The sequence below is a fragment of the Saccopteryx bilineata genome, chromosome 1, assembly GCF_036850765.1.
Source record: "Saccopteryx bilineata isolate mSacBil1 chromosome 1, mSacBil1_pri_phased_curated, whole genome shotgun sequence".
Taxonomy (NCBI): Eukaryota; Metazoa; Chordata; class Mammalia; order Chiroptera; family Emballonuridae; genus Saccopteryx; species Saccopteryx bilineata.
Genome location: NC_089490.1, coordinates 262351096 through 262374877, shown reverse-complemented (window position 1 = coordinate 262374877; position 23782 = coordinate 262351096). Strand labels below are relative to the sequence as shown.

The 23782-nt window shown below is 38.7% G+C and overlaps 1 protein-coding gene across 9 annotated transcripts in view; it reads left to right on the top strand.

The window, feature by feature from the left end:
• MAST4 (microtubule associated serine/threonine kinase family member 4) overlaps positions 1-23782 on the top strand; it is a 627450-nt gene that overhangs the window by 561705 nt on the left and 41963 nt on the right. For all 9 annotated transcript variants that reach the window (XM_066241988.1, XM_066242046.1, XM_066241987.1 and 6 more), the window contains 3 exons: positions 3051-3183; positions 15674-15741; positions 17741-17826. In XM_066241988.1, coding sequence (XP_066098085.1) covers positions 3051-3183; positions 15674-15741; positions 17741-17826 — 287 coding nt within the window. The remainder of the gene's footprint in view (positions 1-3050; positions 3184-15673; positions 15742-17740; positions 17827-23782) is intronic.

Sequence of the window (23782 nt, the reverse complement as noted above, 5' to 3'; positions counted from 1 at the left end):
TTCCCGAGATGTGACTCCATTATTTATTGTTAACTGTGGGAAAGCCATGACCATCAGAAAGCTCCAATTTCATTTGGCTTCAAAGACCACAGAGCTAAAAAGAAAGAGTCCAAAAGCAGGTACAGTTGTGAATATTTATGATGACATCCATATGTGATTTTTGTTTTCTGGTTTTAAGTCAGAACTCTAGGACTGTGCTGTATTCAGTGACAGTCACATCACACTCGGTTCAAACTTAGCAGGTGATCATGAAATACATGCGTCACCTTATCTCAGTGTAATCATTCTGTCACGGCTGATTCACAGACTTGCTGAGCCTCACTTTTGGGTGTTGCCAAGATGCAGAGAGAGGGAAATCAGAGCTATGCTATACAGTGTCTTATGGTTATAATTATTTGTTTTTAAAATGTGACGTGCTAGAAATATATTCTAGTCGGCAGTTTATTTGGGAGAATACAACTGGGTCTCATCCAGTCCTGAAGAAATGAGACTTTTAGAAATCAGTTCATTTTATCAGTTATATATTTTTTTTGTCAGTGATCATTTTTCTGTTTTAAAACTTCTATTTTGTTATATGTAATTCTCATTGAGATTTCATTCAACACTAACCAAATATGAAGCTTTGAACATAAGAATAGTTTTTTAAAGGGCTTACCATACTATCAAAACTCACTTTTAAATTGTACTTGCCATAAAAGTATTTCATAACTCTGTGTGCAGCCTTTGCTATGGTTTGCCTGTATTTTAATTAATTAACATTCATAACTTTTTATAATAGTGACATGTTCAGAGCCCCATAAATATCATACATACAAATGCATAATGAGAGGTGGTAGAAGAGAAATCTTGAGGAGAAGGTTAGAGGCACGGTGGAGTCAGTCTTTCCATCAATGGCCGGGAGGAGGCTTAGAACAATCAAAAGTACCATTTGGCATTGAGTGTCTCTGGATGGGTGAAGGGACAGAAATACTCGGATGCCTCGGGAGAGGAGGAGAATTGTGTGGCTGGCAAATGCAGGGAGAAGAAAGACTTTTTATTCTCCTAGTGTAAGGGAGAAGGAAGACTTTTTATTCTCCTAGTTTACCTTTCGAGTTAGGCACCACATGCATTTTCCGCCTGCAGTGATTTCATTTGGGGGAAAATACTAGTGAGCATTTAAACTTGTTTCTCTGGACAGCAGCAGACAGGCTCAGAGAAGATCTTGCCTTAAAAGAGGGAATGAACCTTTTACAGTCACCACTCCTAAATAGAGGAGGAAAAGTAAAAGCATAGCCTCTCGAAGATAGAGACCGATGCACTCAGAAGTTGACCTGCAAATGTGGCTTCTTTCAGAACTGTTGAAAGCTCAGCTGAAATTGGGGTTGCTAAGTTTTAGGGGGTGGGTCTCCCACTGATGGTGTTCTGCCTGTCAATGCAGGTCTATAGAAAGGGCACCCAGTGAACATGTTGCTTTGGCTTACTCCATTTGCAGCAGGCTATATATATATATATATATATGGCCTTTAGAAACTCTTAAGAAAATGTCAGGTGAAATTCAGAGATTCCAAAGTTGCCTACGTGGGATATTAGTCAAAATAGGGAAAATTCTAGGAAGTATAACTGAAAATAGCAAATGTGCTTTAAATCTGTGAGCATAATTTCTTATAACACATAACCTCACAGCTTCCATCTAGAGGAGCGATGTGATCCTAAAGCTTTTTACGACATGCTAGAAGCAACAGACACCAAGTAAAAGTAAGAATACATGGAAACAGCTTTATCAGGCGGTGGCACAGTGGATAAAGCATCGGACTGGGACGTGGAGGACCCAGGTTTGAAACCTTAAGGTCGCCAACTTGAGCACGGGCTCACCAGCTTGAGCGTGGGGTCGCTGGCTTGAGCATGGAATCATAAACATGACCCCATGGTTGCTAGCTTGAGCCCAAAGGTCAGGGTCACTGGCTTGAAGCCCAAGGTCGCTGGCTTGAGCAAGGGATTACTCACTCTGCTGTAGCTCCCCTCCCCCAGTCAAGGCACATATGAGAAAGCAATCAGTGAACAACTAAGGAGCCACAACAAAGAATTGATGCTTCTTATCTCTCTCCCTTCCTGTCTGTCTGTCCCTATCTGTCCCTCTCTCTGACTCTCTCTCTGTCAAAAAATTAAAAAAAAATAAAAAGAATACATGGGAACAGTATGCTACCAATTTTTTTTAACCCTTTGAGTAGTAAGTTTTTCTCAGGCTTGCTGACCCCCCAGGAGTGAGTTTTTTTTTCAAAAAATGAAATTAGTTCCGGTTCCGGTTTTATTAACTTAAAATCATGTTTGTTTGATAACCAATTTATGGAAACAAGAAGAACATACATTTGCCTTTTTTTAATGTTGCCTTACAAATTTTAAAAATAAATCGATTGTACTCTGGATGGTCAGGAGGCATGAGGACGTACATGAACGTTCGTACTAAAAGGGTTAAAAAGACAGAGGTCATCGGAAACATTGATATTGTGTTTTTCTTTGTTAACCTTCATGTTGCATGAATGTTAATGACTCAACTTTAGAGTTTACTGGTGAAAAGTGGATTGATAATTTTGAGCTTTTTCTTCTTACTGTACTAAGGGAGTTTCCTGCAAAACTTTGACAGAACGTGTCTTGACATTACTTCTTTTATGCGTGGATGTTTGTGTGGAGAAGACAGAATCTTCTGATGAGATTACCAGACTTTACAACTTTGCTAAAAAGACACAGTTAAAAATTCAGACCTGTTTATTTTCAGTAAGATATCTGAACTGTAGATAGTACTGCACCTTCAAAGTTGCGTTACAAGGAAATTGGAAATACCTAGTTCTTTTATTTGGGTTACCAAGTATGTAAATGTATTGTCTTAGAAGAATGAATAAGTTTCGAGAAGGAAAGGAGAGTTACATATTTTTTTAAAAGCCATTTGCCTCCTTTCTGCATAAATAACCCACAACCATGTGCATTCAACAACTGATTGTGAATGGGAGTTATGTAATGAAATCTTACACAATTTTGGCTCAAAGAAGTATTCATTTGTGTTTTTCTTCTGCTAGGAATTTGATCCTGAAGAATTTTACTACCTGTTGGAAGCAGCAGAGGGCCATGCAAAAGAAGGTCAGGGTATTAAAACTGACATTCCAAGGTACATCATTAGCCAGCTGGGCCTCAATAAGGATCCTTTGGAAGGTGAGTACCTTGGTTGGGCTGCACTTTCACTTGTTTAGTTAGTGACAAATCTTTTTTTTCTCAGGGTTTGGCTCTGTCTATTGAGAAGTCCAAATTTGGGGACCAATTGTAATTTTTTTTTTTTTATAATAAATTTTTATTAATGGTAATGGGATGACATTAATAAATCAGGGTACATATATTCAAAGAAAACATGTCTAGGTTATTTTGTCATTAAATTATGTTGCAAACCCCTCGCCCAAAGTCAGATTGTCCTCCGCCACCCTCTATCTAGTTCTCTGTGCCCCTCCCCCTCCCCCTAACTCTCTCCCTCCCTCCCTCCCATGTCCTCCCTCCCCCCACCCTTGGTAACCACCACACTCTTGTCCATGTCTCTTAGTCTCATTTTTATGTTCCACCAATGTATGGAATCATGTAGTTCTTGTTTTTTTCTGATTTACTTATTTCACTCCTTATAATGTTATCAAGATCCCACCATTTTGCTGTAAATGATCTGATGTCATCATTTCTTATGGCTGAGTAGTATTCCATAGTGTATATGTGCCACATCTTCTTTATCCAGTCTTCTATTGAAGGGCTTTTTGGTTGTTTCCATGTCTTGGCCACTGTGAACAGTGCTGCAATGAACATGGGGCTACATGTGTCTTCACGTATCAATGTTTCTGAGGTTTTGGGGTATATACCCAGTAGAGGGATTGCTGGGTCATAAGGTAGTTCTATTTGCAGTTTTTTGAGGAACCACCATACTTTCCTCCATAATGGTTGTACTACTTTACAGTCCCACCAACAGTGAATGAGGGTTCCTTTTTCTCCACAGCCTCTCCAACATTTGCTATTACCCGTCTTGTTGATAATAGCTAATCTAACAGGAGTGAGGTGGTATCTCATTGTAGTTTTGATTTGCATTTCTCTAATAACTAATGAAGCTGAGCATCTTTTCATATATCTGTTGGCCATTTGTATCTCTTCCTGGGAGAAGTGTCTGTTCATGTCCTCTTCCCATTTTTTAATTGGATTGTTTGTTTGTTTGTTGTTGAGTTTTATGAGTTCTTTGTAAATTTTGGATATTAGGCCCTTATCAGAGCTGTTGTTTGAAAATATCATTTCCCATTTAGTTGGCTGTCTGTTTATTTTTATATCAGTTTCTCTTGCTGAGCAAAAACTTTTAATTCTGATGTAGTCCCATTCATTTATCTTTGCCTTCACTTCTCTTGCCATTGGAGTCAAGTTCATAAAATGTTCTTTAAAACCCAGGTCCATGATTTTAGTACCTATGTCTTCTTCTATGTACTTTATTGTTTCAGGTCTTATATTTAGATCTTTGATCCATTTTGAATTAATTTTAGTACACGGGGACAGACTGTAGTCGAGTTTCATTCTTTTGCATGTGGTTTTCCAGTTTTCCCAACACCATTTGTTGAAGAGGCTTTCTTTTCTCCATTGTGTGTTGTTGGCCCCTTTATCAAAGATTATTTGACCCATATATATGTGGTTTTATTTCTGGGCTTTCTATTCTGTTCCATTGGTCTGAGTGTCTATTTTTCTGCCAATACCATACTGTTTTGATTATCGTGGCCCTATAATATAGTTTAAAGTCAGGTATTGTAATGCCCCCAGCTTCATTCTTTTTCCTTAGGATTGTTTTGGCTATTCGGGGTTTTTTATAGTTCCATATAAATCTGATGATTTTTTGTTCCATTTCTTTAAAAAATCTCATAGGGATTTTGATGGGAATTGCATTAAATTTGTATATTGCTTTGGGTAATATGGCCATTTTGATTATATTTATTCTTCCTATCCAAGAACAAGGAATATTTTTCCATCTCATTGTATCTTTTTCGATTTCCCTTAACAATGCTTTGTAATTTTCATTATATAGGTCCTTTACGTTCTTTGTTATGTTTATTCCTAGGTATTTTATTTTTTTTGTTGCAATCGTGAAGGGGATTATTTTTTTGAGTTCGTTTTCTAATATTTCATTGTTGGCATATAGAAAGGCTATGGACTTTTGTGTGTTAATTTTGTATCCTGCGACCTTACTGTATTGGTTTATTGTTTCTAATAATCTTTTTGTGGAGTCCTTCGGGTTTTCGATGTATAGGATCATATCATCAGCAAAAAGTGATACCTTTACTTCTTCTTTTCCGATATGGATGCCTTTTATTTCTTTGTCTTGTCTGATTGCTCTGGCCAGAACTTCTAGCACCACGTTAAATAAGAGTGGAGAGAGTGGACAACCCTGTCTTGTTCCTGATTTAAGGTAGAAAGTCCTCAGTTTTATGCCGTTTAATAGGATGTTGGCTGATGGTTTATCATATATGGCCTTTATCATGTTGAGATATTTTCCTTCTATACCTATTTTGTTGAGAGTCTTAAACATAAAATTGTGTTGTATTTTATCAAAAGCCTTTTCTGCATCTATTGATAAGATCATGTGGTTTTTGTTCTTTGTTTTGTTGATATGGTGTATTACGTTAACCGTTTTGCATATGTTGAACCATCCTTGAGATTCTGGGATTCATCCCACTTGATCATGATGTATTATTTTTTTAATATATTGTTGTATTCGGTTTGCCAGTATTTTGTTTAGTATTTTAGCATCTGTATTCATTAGAGATATTGGTCTGTAGTTTTCTTTCTTTGTGCCATCCTTGCCAGGTTTTGATATGAGGGTTATGTTGGCCTCATAGAATGTGTTTGGAAGTATTGCTTCTTCTTCAATTTTTTGGAAGACTTTGAGTAGAATAGGAACCAAGTCTTCTTTGAATGTTTGATAGAATTCACTAGTATAACCGTCTGGGCCTGGACTTTTATTTTTGGGGAGGTTTTTAATAGTTTTTTCTATTTCCTCCCTGCTGATTGGTCTGTTTAGGCTTTCTGCCTCTTCATGACTCAGTCTAGGAAGGTTGTATTGTTCTAGGAATTTATCCATTTCTTCTAGATTATTGTATTTGGTGGCATATAATTTTTCATAGTATTCTACAATAATTCTTTGTATATCTATGATGTCTGTGGTAATCTCTCCTCTTTCATTTTGGATTTTATTTATTTGAGTCCTGTGCCTTTTTTCCTTGGTGAGTCTTGCCAAGGGTTTGTCAATTTTGTTGATCTTTTCAAAGAACCAGCTCCTTGTTTTATTGATTTTTTCTATAGTTTTTCTGTTCTCTATTTCATTTATTTCTGCTCTGATTTTTATTATCTCCTTTCTTCGGCTGGTTTTGGGTTGTCTTTATTCTTCTTTTTCTAGTTCCTTAAGGTGTGAAGTTAAGTGGTTTACTTCGGCTCTCTCTTGTTTGTTCATACAGGCCTGAAGTGATATGAGGTTTCCTCTTATTACTGCTTTTGCTGCATCCCAGAGATTCTGATATGTCGTATTTTCATTTTCATTTGTCTGTATATATCTTTTGATCTCTGCACTTATTTCTTCTTTGACCCATTCATTTTTTAGAAGTATGTTGTTTAGTTTCCACATTTTTGTGGGTTTTTCCCCCTCTTTTTTGCAGTTGAATTTTAATTTCAAGGCTTTATGATCAGAAAATATGCTTGGTACAATTTCAATTTTTCTAAATTTGCTGATATTGTCTTTGTGGCCCAACATATGGTCAATTCTTGAGAATGTTCCATGTACACTAGAGAAAAATGTATACTCTGTCGCTTTGGGATGAAGTGTCCTGTAGATGTCTATCATATCCAGGTGTTCCAGTATTTTGTTTAAGGCCACTATGTCTTTGTTGATTCTCTGTTTGGATGACCGATCTAGAGCCGTCAGCGGTGTATTGAGGTCTCCAAGTATGATTGTATTTTTGTTAGTTTTTGTTTTAAGGTCAATAAGTAGCTGTCTTATATATTTTGGTGCTCCTTGGTTTGGTGCATATATATTAAGGATTGTTATGTCTTCTTGATTCAACTTCCCCTTAATCATTATGAAATGACCATTTTTGTCTCTGAGTACTTTTTCTGTCTTGTAGTCAGCATTATTAGATATGAGAATTGCTACACCTGCTTTTTTTTGGGTGTTGTTTGCTTGGAGTATTGTTTTCCAGCCTTTCACTTTGAATTTGTTTTTATCCTTGTTGCTTAGATGTGTTTCTTGTAGGCAGCATATAGTTGGATTTTCTTTTTTAATCCATTCTGCTACTCTGTGTCTTTTTATTGGTAAGTTTAATCCATTTACATTTAGTGTAATTATTGACACTTGTGGGTTCCCTACTGTCATTTTATAAATTGCTTTCTGTTAGTTTTGTATCTAGTTTGATTCTTCTCTTTTGTTTTTCTATCATTTGTTTTTGTTTGTTTGTGTTCCATACTTCTTTCCTCTGTTGCTACCTTTTTTAAGTCAAGTGTTTTTGTGGTGGTTTTTTCAAGGGTGGTTACCATTAAGTAATAAAAAGGGTACCTACCATATTCATTGTAGTACCCTATCTTATAAGTATTTCTGCACTTCATCGTCCTTTCCTACTGTTAATCTCCATCCTCTCCCCCCTTTTTTTCCTTTGTTGTCACAGTTTAAGTTTGGTTTTATTGTGTTCTTGGTGGAGCTGTTACTTGTGGTGTTGTTTTCTTTTGTTCTTTGAATCTGGTTGGAAAACCCCCTTTAGTATTTCCTGGAGTGGGGGCTTTCTGTTGATAAATTCTCTCATCTTTTCTGTATTTGTGAATGTTTTTATATCTCCTTCATACTTGAAGGATAGCTTTGATGGGTATAGTATTCTTGGCTGAAAGTTCATCTCTTTCAGGGCTTTAAATATTGGGGTCCACTCTCTTCTAGCTTGTAGAGTTTCTGCTGAGAAATCTGATGATAATCTAATAGGCCTTCCTTTATATGTTGTACTCTTCTTTTCCCTGGCTGCCTTGAGAATTTTTTCTTTGTCATTGGTTTGTGTCATCTTTATTATGATGTGCCTTGGAGTGGGTTTGTTGGGGTTAAGAAAACTCGGTGTTCTGTTTGCTTCTTGAATTTGAGGCTTTAGTTCTTTCCACAGGCTTGGGAAGTTCTCGTCTATTATTTGTTTGAGTATATTCTCCATTCCATTTTCTTTCTCTTCTCCCTCTGATATACCTATTATTCTTATGTTATTCTTTCTGATGGAGTCAGACAATTCCTGTAGGGCTTTCTTGTTTTTTATTATTTTTGAGTCTCTTTCTTCTTCTCTCTGTTGTGCCTCAAGTTGTTTGTCTTCTATTTCACTAATTCTATCTTCAATCTGGGCTGTTCTGTTAGCTAAGCTTGTTACCTCGTTTTTCAGCTCGTGAATTGAGTTTTTCATTTCTGTTTGATTTGTTTTTATAGTTTCAATTTCCTTGGTAATATATTCTTTGTGTTCATTGAGTTGTTTTCTGATCTCCCTATATTGCCTTTCTGTGTTTTCTTGTATATCTCTGAGTATTTTTAAGATTTCTATTTTAAATTCTCTGTCATTTAGCTCCAAGGCTTCCAATATGTTAAGTCTTTTCTCCATAGATTTTTCCACATCTATTTGTGTTACCTCTCTTTCTTTTGTATCCATAATATTCGATTTCCTCTTTCTTATCGGCATCTGAGGGTGGTCTTGTTGATAGCACTAATTAGAATTAATAATGAGTAAAAAGTAAAAAAAAGAAAAAAAAAAAAAAAAGAAAAAAAAAAGGTAAAACACCCCCCCCAAAAAACAGTAATAATTTATTATTTCCCCCTTTTTTCTTTCTTCTCTTTCCCTCCTCTTCCCTCCTCAGGGAAATATCGTGCCTATAATGGAGGGCCTGATTTGGGGTGAAGAGTTCAAGGGGCAAAAAAAGGGAGTAGGGACCTACTAAATGCAAAAAAAAAAAAAAAAAAAAAAAAGGAAGAAAATCTTAGACAAGCATAAGATGATTTGCTTGTAAGTGATGGTCAACTAAGAGAAATAATGAGAGGGATAAGAGGGAACCAGAAAAAAGGAACAAAAAAAGAATAATAAAGAAGAAAAAAATAAAAATAATAAGTAAAAATCTGTTGTATTAAGTGGAGCAAAGATTAAATACAATGGAGACCTTGGGTTGGGAGGACCCAAAATGCCACAAAAATAAACAAACAAGAAAAAAGATAAAAACAAAAGCAAAAAAGAGAAATAAAGCCAAAAAAAAAAGCCTTGAGTCCCAAATTAACTAATTTGTTCGTGATTGAGGATTATATGGGAGGAAAGTAAAATGAGAAAAGAAAAAACGAATAGAAAGGAAAAAATAAGAAAAAGAGAAAAACGAAGGAAGAAATAAAATAGGAAGAGAAAAAAACAAAATAAAGCAAGACAAAAAAAAAACAAAAAAAAAAAGAGGAGAGAGTGAGAGTTAAGTGTTTTGGAGTATAACCTTAAAGGAGGGTGAGGATGAAGAAGAGAAATAAAATGCAACACTCATGGGTAGTGTAGTTCAAGAAAGGGGAAGCATAAGATGGGCAGAGAATAGAAGAACCGATGTGGAGGAAATAAAAGCAATAAGACAGAAGAAACAAACAACAACAACAAAAAAATTAGTGGATCAAGTTGTAAAGTCTGTGGATTTTTCTTGATTTTGAGAGGTTAACTTCTTCCTTTTTCTTTTCTCTCCCTCTTCCTGGTCGGTGACTCTGTACCCCAGGCTCTGCCCCTGTGTCACACTTAGGTAGGGATTGCAGTTGATGGGATTCTATGGCAATGTCATATAATTGGCTTTAGTCTTGCTGGTAGTCACGGCTTGTTGGCATTTGCAGGGTCCATCGATGAGAGAGTTTGCTTTCCTGGATTCTCTCTCCTAGTCCCCCCTTTCTGAATTAGCAGCCTGGTGATCCAGCTATAAGGCTGCAACTGCTTGTGCCTGGGGAGTAAGAGGCTCAAAGAGCTGGGAAATCCCCACTCTATCCCCACTCAATGCAAGGCTTTGGGAAAGGCTCTGACAGTCAGGGCCTCCAGTTTAATCAGGCGGGGGTGGGAGTCAATTGTTGTCAAGGTGACTGTTCAGCGCCTATCATTTAGTTGGACCTCTCAACCCAGGCTTTCCACACTTTGTAGCCTGTTTTTGCAGGGAAGAAGAGGCACTAGTCTCTGCTTGCGACTAGTGTAGTATAGATCTTATTATCTGCCAAGTCCTTCTTGTTAGCGTTTATCCCTGAATATGGAGGCTCTATCAATCAGAAGTTGCCCCCGCCCCTTTAGCGAGAGGCACTAAAAAATATCACGCCTCTTGTCTTGGATCGCTGAACTGAGAGAGATCTTATCAATTAGAACCGAGGGTGCGCAGATTTCATGGGTTAAGCTAATTTCAGTGATTGGGTCGCAGCTGTGCTTCCGAAGGTATTTTAGGCTGCCTGCGCGCGCCCCTCCCCCAACGCTTGATTGTTAGCTTGAATGGCTGGGTGAGGTGCCCCGCCCACGGAGAGAATCTCCCAAGCCTCTCCCGCTCGCCCCGCCGCTGGCGGCTGGATCGCACCAGGCGCAGGATAATGGAGCACCTGGGTGTGCGGGCCAGTAGGGCGCTCTGGGCGGGTGGAATGCCCAGGGCACGCGCGCGAATGGGGTGCTCCGGGCACCGGTGGCTGGCGACTCTCACTCGCTGTGTGCGGGCCGCTGGGAACGTTAGCGGTGCCCAACTGGACCGGGCGCGCGCGGCGGCGGCTCCCAAATGTGGGCTGACTCACCACAGGCGCACTTCCTCACGGCTTGAATGAACGTCGCTGCGGTAGATTCCTCCACACCCTCGTCTCTCAGATTCAAGTGATAACAGTCCTTTCGCTATCAGTTTGTGTGGAACTCCGGAATGCTCCGAGGATAAATTTTTCTGTTTCTAGTTGATAAATTTGTTGTGATTTAGGGGAGAGCTGTCGGACGCGCTGCTCACGGCGCCATTTCCGTGACGTCACTCTCCCCAATTGTAATTTGAAGGAAGTAGCTACCGACCGAGTCCCAAGGAGCAGTGGCCATGCCCCACTTTGTGTTTCTCTAGAGTACAGAGAGCACCTTGAAATCCTGGCGTCCTGTCGGCTGGACAGTGCCAGTGTCTTGGAGGGTTTAGATTTCGACCTTCTTTAAGTATTTCTTTTTCTCTTACAAAGCTCAGCTGAGTTCTTCTCAATGGTGCTTTTAATATTGAAAATGGTGGCGGAAGAAATTAATTATAATTAACATAAAAGTGACATTTAAATTAAAAGTAATTTAAAGTTGAAGTAATTGATGATCAATTACTTTAAATCGTATACAGTGTGGGTAGATGGTTTTTTTGCTTACTTGTCTCAAAAAGACCTGAACAACAGTAATACAGAAGAGAGGCAGTAAGGGGACAGTGCTTCTTAAAGCTTATATAAGGACTTACGATTGATTCCAATGCAAAAACAGGTCTCATGCTATTAAATACAAAGAAGAGGAAGCACTCTCTTAGTGATTTTTTAAAATAATTTAATCTTGGGAAGTGACTCCTCCCCTCCCTTTTCCTGCTCTTGATTGTTTGGGTTTGTCATTTAAAACATTTCAGTTATGTACTGCCTAAAAAGACTCAAGAACAGTCATAGACTCCTTCATTCAGAATTGTCTCCCTGGTTCACTAAGTTGAATTTGCAGACCTGTTTGTCTTGCTAAATGGTTTGTAACGATGGCCAGTATCAGCGCAGACATCTTTCCCTCCACAGCCAGGAGCCCGCTGCTCTCCGCCCGCTGTCCTGTTCCCCCTGCTCGGTTTGCACTTACGGCCAGAATCTGATCTTTGCTTCCAGGGAAATGATGCATGCATTACTGGGAGATAATGCCAGAAAAATTCATACTGTACTGAAAGCAATACCACAACAGATTCAGCACTTATCAGAGACTGGTGGCTGCCTTCCTGAAAAGTTCCCTGGGGAGAGATTTCCCCCCATGGCTTTTAAATTACCATCTTTACCTTTTTGAATCATGAGTCTTCAGAAATGGTTTAAATCAATGAAATAAAAAGGGCAGATGTTTAATGGTATTTAGATGAGTTTTAAAAATCTCTTCAGGCGTTACAAAATGATGCCTTAGCTTCCTGCTTCAAAAGCTGACTCTCGGTTCCGTCCCATTACTACCCACTGCTTACAAGTAATATGTATTTCGCAGATAATAATTATTTAGCAGAAGTTCTATTGAAAAGAGAACCATTTTTTAATTTTTTTATGTAAATAATTGGAGTGGGGACGCTGTCAGAACCTATTAGAGTGACTCTTCACACTGGCACAGTGAAGTGTGTGTCAGCCCTTGACGTGTAGGCTGCGAGAGCTCCTGGCAGCCTTCCTACCTGCCAGTGAATATTGCTGCAGGCTAAGTTTCCGTTGGTGAATAATCTCAGGCCCATTTTTGTGCCTTCATAGCGTCAAAAAAAATTAGTTGTGATCTTTGACAAGGGTTGAGTTTAGAAATACAAATTGATCACTTGGAGTTGTGTTTTTACTCTCAGCACAATTTTCTTGATTCATATCTGAGGATAGGTATCAGTCTATTTGTTATCACATAAGGTGTGATTATTACAAACTTCGGTCTACATTTGCTTCCCTTCTTGTCTCCATCTACACTGATGTTTCCAAGGCCTGACCTGGAAGGTGAGCGGTGAGGGGCTGCATTGGCACTGCCCAGGACTGTACCCTGGTGGCCAGCACTGCAGGCTTTGTGACCTGGGCCATGCTCCTGATAAGCCTGTTTGTGCCTCAGTGTTCTTTCCATAAAAATGGGGTAATAGTAGTACTTATTTTGACGGCTGTTTTTAGGGTTATGTGAGTTCATCTCTGTGAGCTGCTTTTGCCATTTTATTTAAACAATATTAAAATCGCCCCTTTCCTGGGAAGCCCCTCCCACTGAATACATTTTAGTTCACCTCGTTCACAAATCTGAAGTGCTAGTCATATAGGATTGTTGACAGCATTTGAATGATACCAAGAAAGCTTATTTACTTTATACTGATCTCATTTTTATTCTCGAATGTTCCCTACAGCTAAACTGGGAAAGTGAGTGTCAGTCTCCAGTTATTGTCAACTCTGGAGTTTATTTCCATCCAGAGACAACACTCCAGTGTTCTTTTGCTTCATATCTTTATGTGTAATCTCTCCTCCCAAAAGGGTGGTTATATTTATAAGAGCATGGATATATGAAATAAGAGCCTAAGATATAATTTGAAATATATACAAAAATGTGTAACTAAAAAAATGTAATGTTTCATTGTACATGTTCAAGTTTGAAAATATTGGAAAATGCAAATTACCTGTGCCTACCACTCAGAGATAGCCCCTATGAAAGTTTTGGAGAAAATTTTTTCATGTTCTTTTTTTTTTTTTTTTTTTTTTTTTAAGAGACAGATAGGGACAGACAGACAGAAATGGAGAGAGATGCGAAACATCAGTTCCTCATTGTGGCACCTTAGTTGTTCATTGATTGCTTTCTCATGTGCCTTGACCAGGGGGCTACAGCAGACTGAGTGACCCCTTACTTGAGCCAGCGACCTTGGGCTCAAGCTGGCGAGCCTTGCTCATACTAGATGAGCCCATGCTCAAGCTGATGACCTTGGGGTCTCGAACCTGGGTCCTCCGCGTCCCAGTCTGACACTCTATCCACCGCACCACTGTCTGGTCAGGCTTTTTTTTTTTTAATAAAACATGTTTTTAAGTATAAAAATAAAAAGAGACCGTGAAATACATTAGGTTTGAGTTTCCAAAGGTGCATTTTAGTGCGGATTGAATAATTAGATGCCTTTGTCTGTTTTAACTAGACCAATAGAGTAATACTTAAGCTGGTGTCAAGCATGTGGCATCCAGCCCTGTATTGACTACAGGATATAATCAATAATATTAAATAACCATCAGTATTCAATGAACACTTAATTTTTGTTAGTCTGCATGCTAAGAACTTTGCATGCATTAGCATAAATAATACACATAAAAAGCTCTAAAAGATATATAATATTGTTACCATCTTATAGGGTAAGAGCCTGAGGTTAAAGGGTCACTAATAAGTGCTGATAGTGGCAGTAACCCACATCTTTTCATCTCCAAATCCCTCTTAACCACTACTGTTACTTCTTTTCTGACAAACTGTGTATTTTCAGTGTACTAGACGGGCTTGTCTCAGTGAATTTGAAGGAGTGGAAGAAGGGATGCTCACCAGAACTTGAGTCATCTCTGAGCTGTAGTCAGTGCTTCTTTGATGCCTGTCAGAGTCTGGGAAGACTTGCCTGTCTTGGATATCTAATAATAAGCACAGTCATTGACCCCCAAACTGGTTCCAAGCTTTGGGGATTGTGTTAGCCAGTGAATCCCGCTAGCTAGAGCAGAAGCGCAGCTCTAGAGTGCCTGTGTCTAGTGTTCATTAGACATAAGGTTCCATGGGATTACGTCAAACTGAAAGGTTTTTGCACAGCAAAGGAAACCATCCACGAAATGAAAAGACAACCCACTGAATGGGAGAACATATTTGCCAGGACCTGAGTAGACACTTCTCAAAGAGGATATGCAGATGGCCAATAGACATAGGAAAATGTCACTAATCATCAGAGAAGTACAAATTAAAACCACAATGAGATACCACCTCACACCTGTCAGAATGGCTGTCAATAAATCAACAAACAAGTGTTGGTGAGGATGCAGAGAAAAAGGAACCCTCATGCTCTATTGGTGGTAATGCAGATTCATGCAGCCATTGTGGAAAATAGTATTGAGTTACCTCAAAATATTTAAAAGGGCCCTGCCCTATGACCGAGCAATTCCACTTCTGGGAATATCTGAAGAAACCCAAAGCACTGATTTAAAAAAATATACGCACCCCTCTGTTCATTGCAGTGTTATTTACAATAGCCAAGATTTGGGAGCAGCTCAAGTGCCCATCAGTAGATGAGTGGATAAAATAGCTGTGGTACATTTACATAATGGAATACTACTCAGCCATAAAAAAGAAGGAAGTCTTACTCTTTGGGACAGCATGGATGGACCTGGAAAGTATGCTAAGTTATGCTAAGTGAAATAAGCCAGTCAGAGATTTCACTTATATGTGGGATCTAATGAACAAAATGAACTAACAAATGAAAGAAATAGAAACAGACTCATAGATATGGAGAGAAGACTGATAGCTGTGAGGGGAGGGGTTTGGGAGGCTGAGAAAAAGGTGAAGGGATTAAGCAATAATAAAACAAAACAAAACAAAAAACTCATAGACACAGACAATGGTATGGTGATTACCAGAGGAAAAAGGGGGGGGGGTAGAAGAGGATAAAGGGGGGATAGATGGTGATGGAAGGAGACTTGACTTGGGGTGGTGAACACACAGTGCAATATACAGGTGATTTTAAAAGATAGAAATGAGATTCCATGGAAGGATTTGTAATGAACAATTTCCAAATGTCAGTTGTTGGCTCTTGCCATTGTATTTAAGATTTTCCTATGGGTTTATTGGAGTATCGAGTAAAATTTTTTTATATATATTGGAAATTTTTTTTTTCGTTGTTTTTGCATGGTACTCTTGACTGATTGCAGTTGCCTTGTTTTACTTAAACTTTGCTTTTTTTTTAAACTTAGAAATGGCTCAGTTGGGGAACTATAATAGTGGGACAGCAGAAACACCAGAAACAGATGAATCAGTGAGTGTAAGTATCTTTCTTGATGAAATATGATATTAGTTTTTCTGTTTATGGCATCTGGAGATTTGGGCTGTGTTAATTACTTTGTTCAATAAATATTTACTGTGCATTTCATGTATAAGGCACTAGGCATAAAGTCTTAGCTCCTCTCTTTAAAGAGAGAGGCTCTTCGCTTCCAGGGAAGTGTTGCATTCATTACTGGGAGATAATCAGAGGCAAATTTAATGGTGGGTACAGCAGGCACGCGCCCTGGGCCCCGACTTCTGAAGGGCCCACAAAACCCCAACTTTATACTTTTTTCTAATGTAAGGGGCCCAATATTTTCTTCTGTGCTCCGGGCCTCAACCGAGCTTAATCCACCTCTGGAAATAATAAAATACACAAAGATCATGCAAAAACAATTAAAATGATAGATTTAAATAAGATTTGTGAACAAAAAGGGCCATGTGCTACAAGAACATAACATGAAGATATTTACCTTAGCCTTGCCAATCCCAAAGGTCTCCTGAAGAAATGACACTGAGCTTGAGATGTGAGATGTTACTAGGACGAGAAAAGGCAGAGGGAGCTTTCCAGACCAAGGGAACACTATGCACTGTATAGCCTTAGAATCCAGACTCTGGAGTCAGATCATTAGATTTGGAACCTGGCTCCACTTCTTACTAACTGTGGGATCTCTCTGTGCCTCAGTTTTTTTATCTGTAGAATAGATACAAAAGATTAAATGAGATAGTTTGTATAAAATGGTTAGGACAACACCACATAATAAATGCTAAAATAAGTGGCAGCTGTTTTTGTTTTATTGTAACTGTCACAATTTTCAGTGTGTTGAGACTGAAGTTCCTTTGAGATATCCGAGAAGAGCCATCCAACTAGTAGCTGTATATAGGATGTGGTATCTCCTGGCACTTGGAGGAAGAGTTTTAGGTGGAGGTCTAAATGAGGTCACTCTCTGATGGAGAAGTTAATGAGACAAGTTGGTCCCAGTCTTGAATTACATTTTCTGAGATGGAGCATTGGCAGATGATGCCTAGACCCAGGTCCTATGGCCAGAGGCTAGTAGATGCTGGGGGAGAGGGCTGATGTTTCAGTTGAGGAGATAGGGAGCCCAGAGGCCAGGGAGTAGGGTGAGTTATCTGTGTAGACAGTGAAGTCACCCGGATGGTGAGAGAACGTGGGCAGAAAGAGGCGGGAAGTTGGGTACCCAAGTCTTCCACAGATGAGTGGTGGGCAGGGCCAGTGGATGACAGCACTAAATGGGGGAGGATGGGGTTTCTTCCAAAATTGTACGAAAGGTATTCTAGGCTCCGCGGAAAGAGCAAAGAGGCCGGTCAATGCTCGGAATACATGGGGTATGGGGAAAAATATTTTTAATAGCATTTTATTTGTTCTTGTCCTTTGAACCAAACTTTTTAAAGAGCCCTCTTTTGGAGAATTGATATCTAAACCGTGGTAAGACTTATGGTTTGGAAGTAAAGAAAGGTGGACATTCCATGTTAGGGTGTCTTATACATTGCCGACTACCTTTTCCAAGCAACGAAAGTCGGCCACAGGATGAAGCAGATGTGTTCCAGTCAGGGACGGAGAAGCCACGGCACTCACAGCCACCCTGGCCTGTTCTTTTCTGGCCAGTGGAAACCAGAGGAAAGGTTTGGCATTCTGGATTTAAATCTCAAACTTCAAAAGACCAGGATGAGGCTCACCTGAATAGTTAATAGCGGTAAATTAAAATTGAGAATTTCAAAAATTTGATGCCTTTGTCTCCTGGGAATGTGAGTTCACTTGAGGGAAACTTAGATGTTGTTGTCAAGAATAGTTTGTCAGAACTGCTGCTCTGGGAAATTGATCTTTAAAGCTGTCCCCCAGGTTACTAGAGTACGGCTAGAATGTGGCGCTGCAACGTGTTAAACAACAGAGCGTGTAGTTCAAATATTATTTATTTGGCTATTAAAATCATATTCTTGATTTTTCAACTGTTTTTTAACTTTCATATTTTGTTTCCAAGAGCTCTAATGCTTCCCTGAAACTTCGAAGGAAACCTCGGGAAAGTGATTTTGAAACTATTAAATTGATTAGCAATGGAGCCTACGGGTGAGTAATTCAGGAAAATTCTATTGTATTTTAATACACTTGAGTAATTATTCTTCACATTTATCTTATGTCAGAGATGTCGTATAGGGACGTTAGTTTACAGATTGCAGCTCCTTCGTTGATGAGTATGATGTGCAGCCAACATCATTTTTCACTGGATACTGCATCAGAGCACATATCAGGTGGCTGGCAGTCATTGTAGAGGATCAGAGAGGCTAACTTTAAAAGTAAAAATGTATTAAGTAAAGGAAAATTTTTATATATCCCTGCTTTTACAAAACTCCTTTATTCTGCCGTTTTGGGTTCAGAAGTAACTGTCTCTTGGTTGATATGTATATGTGTTTATGTGTGTGTGTGTGTGTGTGTGTGTGTGTGTGTGTGTGTATGTATATATGTATATGTATATGGATATATATATATATGGATATGTATAACTTCATCTATAGCATTACTGCTTGAGAATTAGCTAGTACTTCATGTCTGACTCCCAGTCAGCCTAGTAGAAAAGTATTTAAGTAGGAAAGCTGGTTGAAAATTAAGAGCAATACATTTCTTTTCATCTCTATATTACACCAGGATTGTTTTTCAGTTGAACTCTGTGTTATAATCTGATGGCATTAGTGGTCCCCTTCCTTAATCTGTTTTTATAGGGTCAATAGTGACATTATCCCTTTGAGTTACTGACAAATAGTTTAAAAGGGTAATTACTACACAAACTTATGTCCTGAACCATTTTTGATGGCCCAGGAACTCTAGTTTAATTAAGCTCTATCTGAATATGGAGAGCAATAAACAATCTCCCAGACATTTATTGCCATTTATCACCTGTGTGAGCAGATGAGGTAAAAGTGATTTCTGTTGTGCCACAAGAGATGTTTCTCCTTAGGATTTTTTTTTTTTACCTCTGATATTTTCCACACCATTAACTTCGTGAAGAACTTAAATATTTGTGAGTCCTTCCCATGCTTCACTGATTTGCTTTCAGGATTATGTCAAATGGTGTATTTCCAGATATAGCTTAGAAATACTCCCTGATGGTTTGTTTTTGTTTGTTTTGCAATATTTTATTTCCTTCAAGGATTTCACTGAAACTTTTCTACTTAAGACAATTGTTACAGCATGCAGTTATTTGTGGGTTTTGTTTGTTTATTATGTGTTCTTAGTTCTTTTTAGTTTTGGAGACACCCTGAGGATTTCTTTCTTCATTAGGGACAAGACTGGACTTTGATTTAATGGGTCTGTGGATTTGAGCGCTGCTGGGCTTAATTGGCAGTGGAATTCTGAAATAAGATTATCTGTGAAGCACCAATTTTATAAAATGTGGGCATAGATCTTAGCAGTATTTGGAGTTCTAATTGGTTGAGTAAACTCATTTGTAGTGCAATTAAACCACTGTATAGTAGATGAGGTATATCACACTTTGGGGAATGGTTGGGAATATACAAGAAGTTAAACAAGCTATGAATCAGTAAACACCCAGGATGCTGGCCAAGTCATTAAAGGGCTCACAAGCTGCCTGCAGGAGCCCCTGCCAATCAACTAAAACTTTTTTTTCCCTCTTTTGCTCTTCTCAGATTTAATCTGTTGTTATGTTTTTGACAGATTTCCTTTATGTATTAATTATTTCTGGTTTGAATTTGAGTGGAGTTAACCCATTGGTCCACCCAGTCAGGATGCTGACTGCAGGCTTATGTGAACTGCTGAACAAATGAGTGGAGGGACCGGAGCTGTTAGGAGGTTTTGTAGGCATCTCTGTCACAGTATGGCACTTGTGTCAGTGACTCAGTGACACTGATCATGAAAATCAGTAATGTTGGGAACTAACCTTCTCATTAGAAAAAGCTTCTTACCTGTCAGGCTAAAACACGTCATGATTTTTCTCAACACCCTACTTAGTGACAGTTCATGTGATAAAGCCAATTTGCTAATTTGATAAGCATCTGATTTCCTCCTCTGCTGAACATGTTTCAGATGCCTGACTGGAAGTTAAACATCCCTTCCTGCCAGTTGTAGCACTTTGTGGAAAGCTTTAAAGCACTTTAAAATGAAAGCATAAAATTGACTTAAAATTCTAAAAAGTAAAACCCTAACCCTGAAAGGCACAGTTTTTCTGCCCCACTCTGCTCTCCTTTTAACCTTGACACCCGCTGTTCTCTTCCTCCAAGGTCAGGAGCTATGACAGCTGACGGTGGCCCGGTCCTGCACCTCCTGTCCCCATAGTCCTTCCTCTCAGCTTTTCTCCAATACATGCACTCTCTTTCACACATGCAGATTTGCTTGCACAGACTCATGTATTGGGCTCTCAGATTCACGCATAATTTTACACACATTAGACATTCACACTCCTGATAGGACTAATTCATTCTGCTCCAGATCCTGTCAGCATCTGATTCCATCCCACCCTACACACACACACACACACACACACACACTCACTCACACACATACATACACACATATACACACTCACACACATAAACACACTCACACATACACATTCACACACACATATACACACACTCACATATACACACATACACACACATACATACACACACACACTCTCACACACACACACACGCACACGCTCACCCACCTGAGTGGGTGGAGTGAAGCTTGGCTCAGAGAGCCAGGACCCCTGGCTGCCCTGCTCCCTACATCACCTCCCACCCCTGAATTCCTGAATTGTCCTGTTTCATGGAGAGGTCAGTGTGGGAAAAAGAGAGACACGAGTAGCCTTTTCAAAAAGAACAGCGCTGGGGACCAGAAAGCAGGGGAATGTGGGGCCAAATCACTTCACTCTGTTTTATAACCTTGGGAGGTTTACAGCTCTGCTTCACAGTGTTAGATGTCTGTCCGGGGGCAGCTGTGTATCTGCCTCTCTTTTAGTCTCTCCCTGTCTCTCTCTCTGTCTCTGCTGACTTAAAGGAGATTTGGATTAGTGATTAACGAGGGGGGGGAGTATACATGAAAGACAACAATTATTACTAAATAAACAAATGCCAGCATTACTGTTCCTAAAGCAGTATAAGAGTATAAAAGCCAAGAACATAAGACAAATAAATAAAAATTCAGCTATAGCAAATTCTAACTAAGAAGTCTAGTTGATTTTTGCGACTGGATTGTGGTATGTGTGTCTTGAGGCAGAGATATCTCAAGCTACCTATAGGATTAATTTCATTTGGTTTAGGGAAATTTCCCTAAGGGCTAACTGGTTATTTTAAGTACATCATAGCAAGGGAAAGCAGAAAGCCAAATCAATTTTATGAACTCAAAATCTGAGAATAAAGATTAGAGCAGGTTTTTTACATAGTACCATTGAAAACCTGGTCTGGTGGGAGTCAAACTGGGCCTGAGAAATCCTTCTCTTTGTTCTTTTCATTAAATTGTATACAACTCCATTCTTCTTTCTCTCCTTCCTTTTCCTCTTAAACATATCACTGAAGAGTTATTTATGTAAGCAACGATGCTGCTTGATTGAAAATCAAAATGGCAACCTTCTGATATTCTGACAGTGAAGTTAATGGTAGCATATCTCTGGGTCCTCAGCACTAACCCTGCTCCATATTAAATAATGAAAGGAAGGATGGCAAGTAAGTTTTATTCCAGTTATTCTCCAGGATAGGCAAGTGATTTTATATATATAAATATTATATTATATCGATATATTATTAACGAGAGATGAGCATCAATTCATAGTTTCAACACTGTAGTCATTCATTGATTATTTCTCATACCTGCCTTGACCAGCGGTTCCAGCTGGGCCAATGACCTTGGGCTTCAAGCCAGTGACTTTTGGGCTCAAGCCAGCGACCATGGGATCATGTTAATGATTCCGCAATCAAGCCTGTGACCTCGGGGTTTCAAACCTGGGACCTCAGTATTCCAGGTCGACACTCTATTCACTGAGCCACAACCAGTTAGGCAATACTATCTTTCTTTTGACTTTTTGACTTCTAAATTTTATCAAAAATTTATTTTCTATTTTAAAAACTACTATTTATGACAATATTTGTTTAGTAGTGCTTATCCTTAAATTGAAGGGGGAAAGCCAAGTTATTTCCTATGCTCCTGTGTATCTGTCTGATCTGCTACCAGCAACTGAGGAGGAGAGGCTCAAATTTTCTTTGGAGTTTGATTTTATCCAATCAGTAACTGAAAAAAGGAAAACATTATAAAAGGCTTTAATCTGATTTAGAAAGAATGAATAGTTGGTTGGTTAGTTAAAAAGTTGGTCAAAGTAGGCAATCAATAAAAATTGATATATACCTTAAACATTTTAACTTAAACTAAGTATGTGAGTTTACTAGTTTTTTCATGTAAGACCTTTATAAGACAACCACTATAAACCATTCTAAGAATATATTACTTCTGTTTTTCAACTTCAACTCCTTTAAAGGTGAAGAATCTGAAGCAATCTGAATGTAGGAATACAGATTTTTATTATTTTCTTAACTTTTGGGAATCTCTTTTACCCATACTAAAACAATAGGAATTGTATTTAGTAACTCATTTTCCAAAATATTGTTTAATATTCTTATAAACAGCAGTACTATACCTTTTTACCCTCATGTTTCATCAGTTTCAGTATTTAAGTTAAAATTATGATATCAAGCCTAGCCAGAAAACCAGGTGTGGAAATAAGCCCCATTGATGGGAACCCAGGTTAAGAACATCCTGAAGTGGTCCAGCCCCTTCAGAAAGCATCAAGCACCCAGCTGGCCAGTTTCCATGTCAGGTGTTATACTCTGGGAATAGCAGGAGTAAAGCAAAAATAAAAAATAATGTTTAAACAGAGACAAAAAAGACGTGTAATTTTGTGAATGAAAAGAAAAGATGGATACAACAAGAAGACAAAATGAAAGCTATACATACTTGAAAGAAAAATGAATTTCTGATTGAATGCTTAAGGGGAGAATGTGAATATCGATTAAACTGAGATTGAATAGACTTAAGATTTATATAACTGGACCACTCTGATGTATTGGTTCAGCAGGAATATAAGGTGTCTAGTTCCGCCTATATTCATTTCAAGGACAATGAAAATAACCAGTGGAAAATGCATCTCAGATCAGATAAACCCGTTTCATAAGGTAGACCATCGGATATATCTCACTGTGATTGGTTGCCTTTTATTTGATCAACAGGGCAGCCTCTTGTAACCCATTAAATTCTGATGCCTGATGGCTCTTGAGGTAAATTATTACTTATCTGAGCACTGTCAAACTTGAGAGTTCACCTGTTTTCCCACAATAATGACAAGTGAGGAGTAACAAATGAGAAAAGCAGCCAGTGGAAGATATTTTCCTCAATGCTCATCATTTCCAGTTGGGGTTTTAAGACTCCTCCTCCTAATTCTTCCTTTTCTACACATCATTCAAAGCTTTAGAGAGTGCAGTGCATGGTCATGGAACATGGGGAAGGTAAATCAGTCTCTTCTCTGGAATGTTTGAGTGAGGCTTTCGGCAGAGACTCAGCGCAGCCTACTCATTTTACGATAAACTTGCCAGGCACCTTGGCCATGGGTTGGATGGGGCAGAACTCGGTGTATTATTGGCCCACTTTTGTTTTGGGAAATGCATTTCCTGTTGAACCATTCAGAGGTGTTATTCATGCCAGGGTCTGTTGTGACGAAATACACTATTCCTGGTTGCAGAACAGCCTCTTAAATTACACACTTCTCATTCATTTATCTGGAAATTTCATGGGAAGTAAACTACTCTCAGGTTGGAAGCCAATCCTTCTAAGAAGCTATGGTCCTTTTGCAGATTTTAAAGGTATCGTATAGAAAATATTTGCTTTAGTCAGTAGAGAAAAAATACCTAACATATCTAATGTTTCAAAGTATCTTGCTCTCATGATATGTATGTACTTTGGTTAATTCTTTCCTATGCTGACTTACATATTGGGATTCGTTTTGTGCGTGGGAAAACTGAAAACACCAGGTAGCTATTGG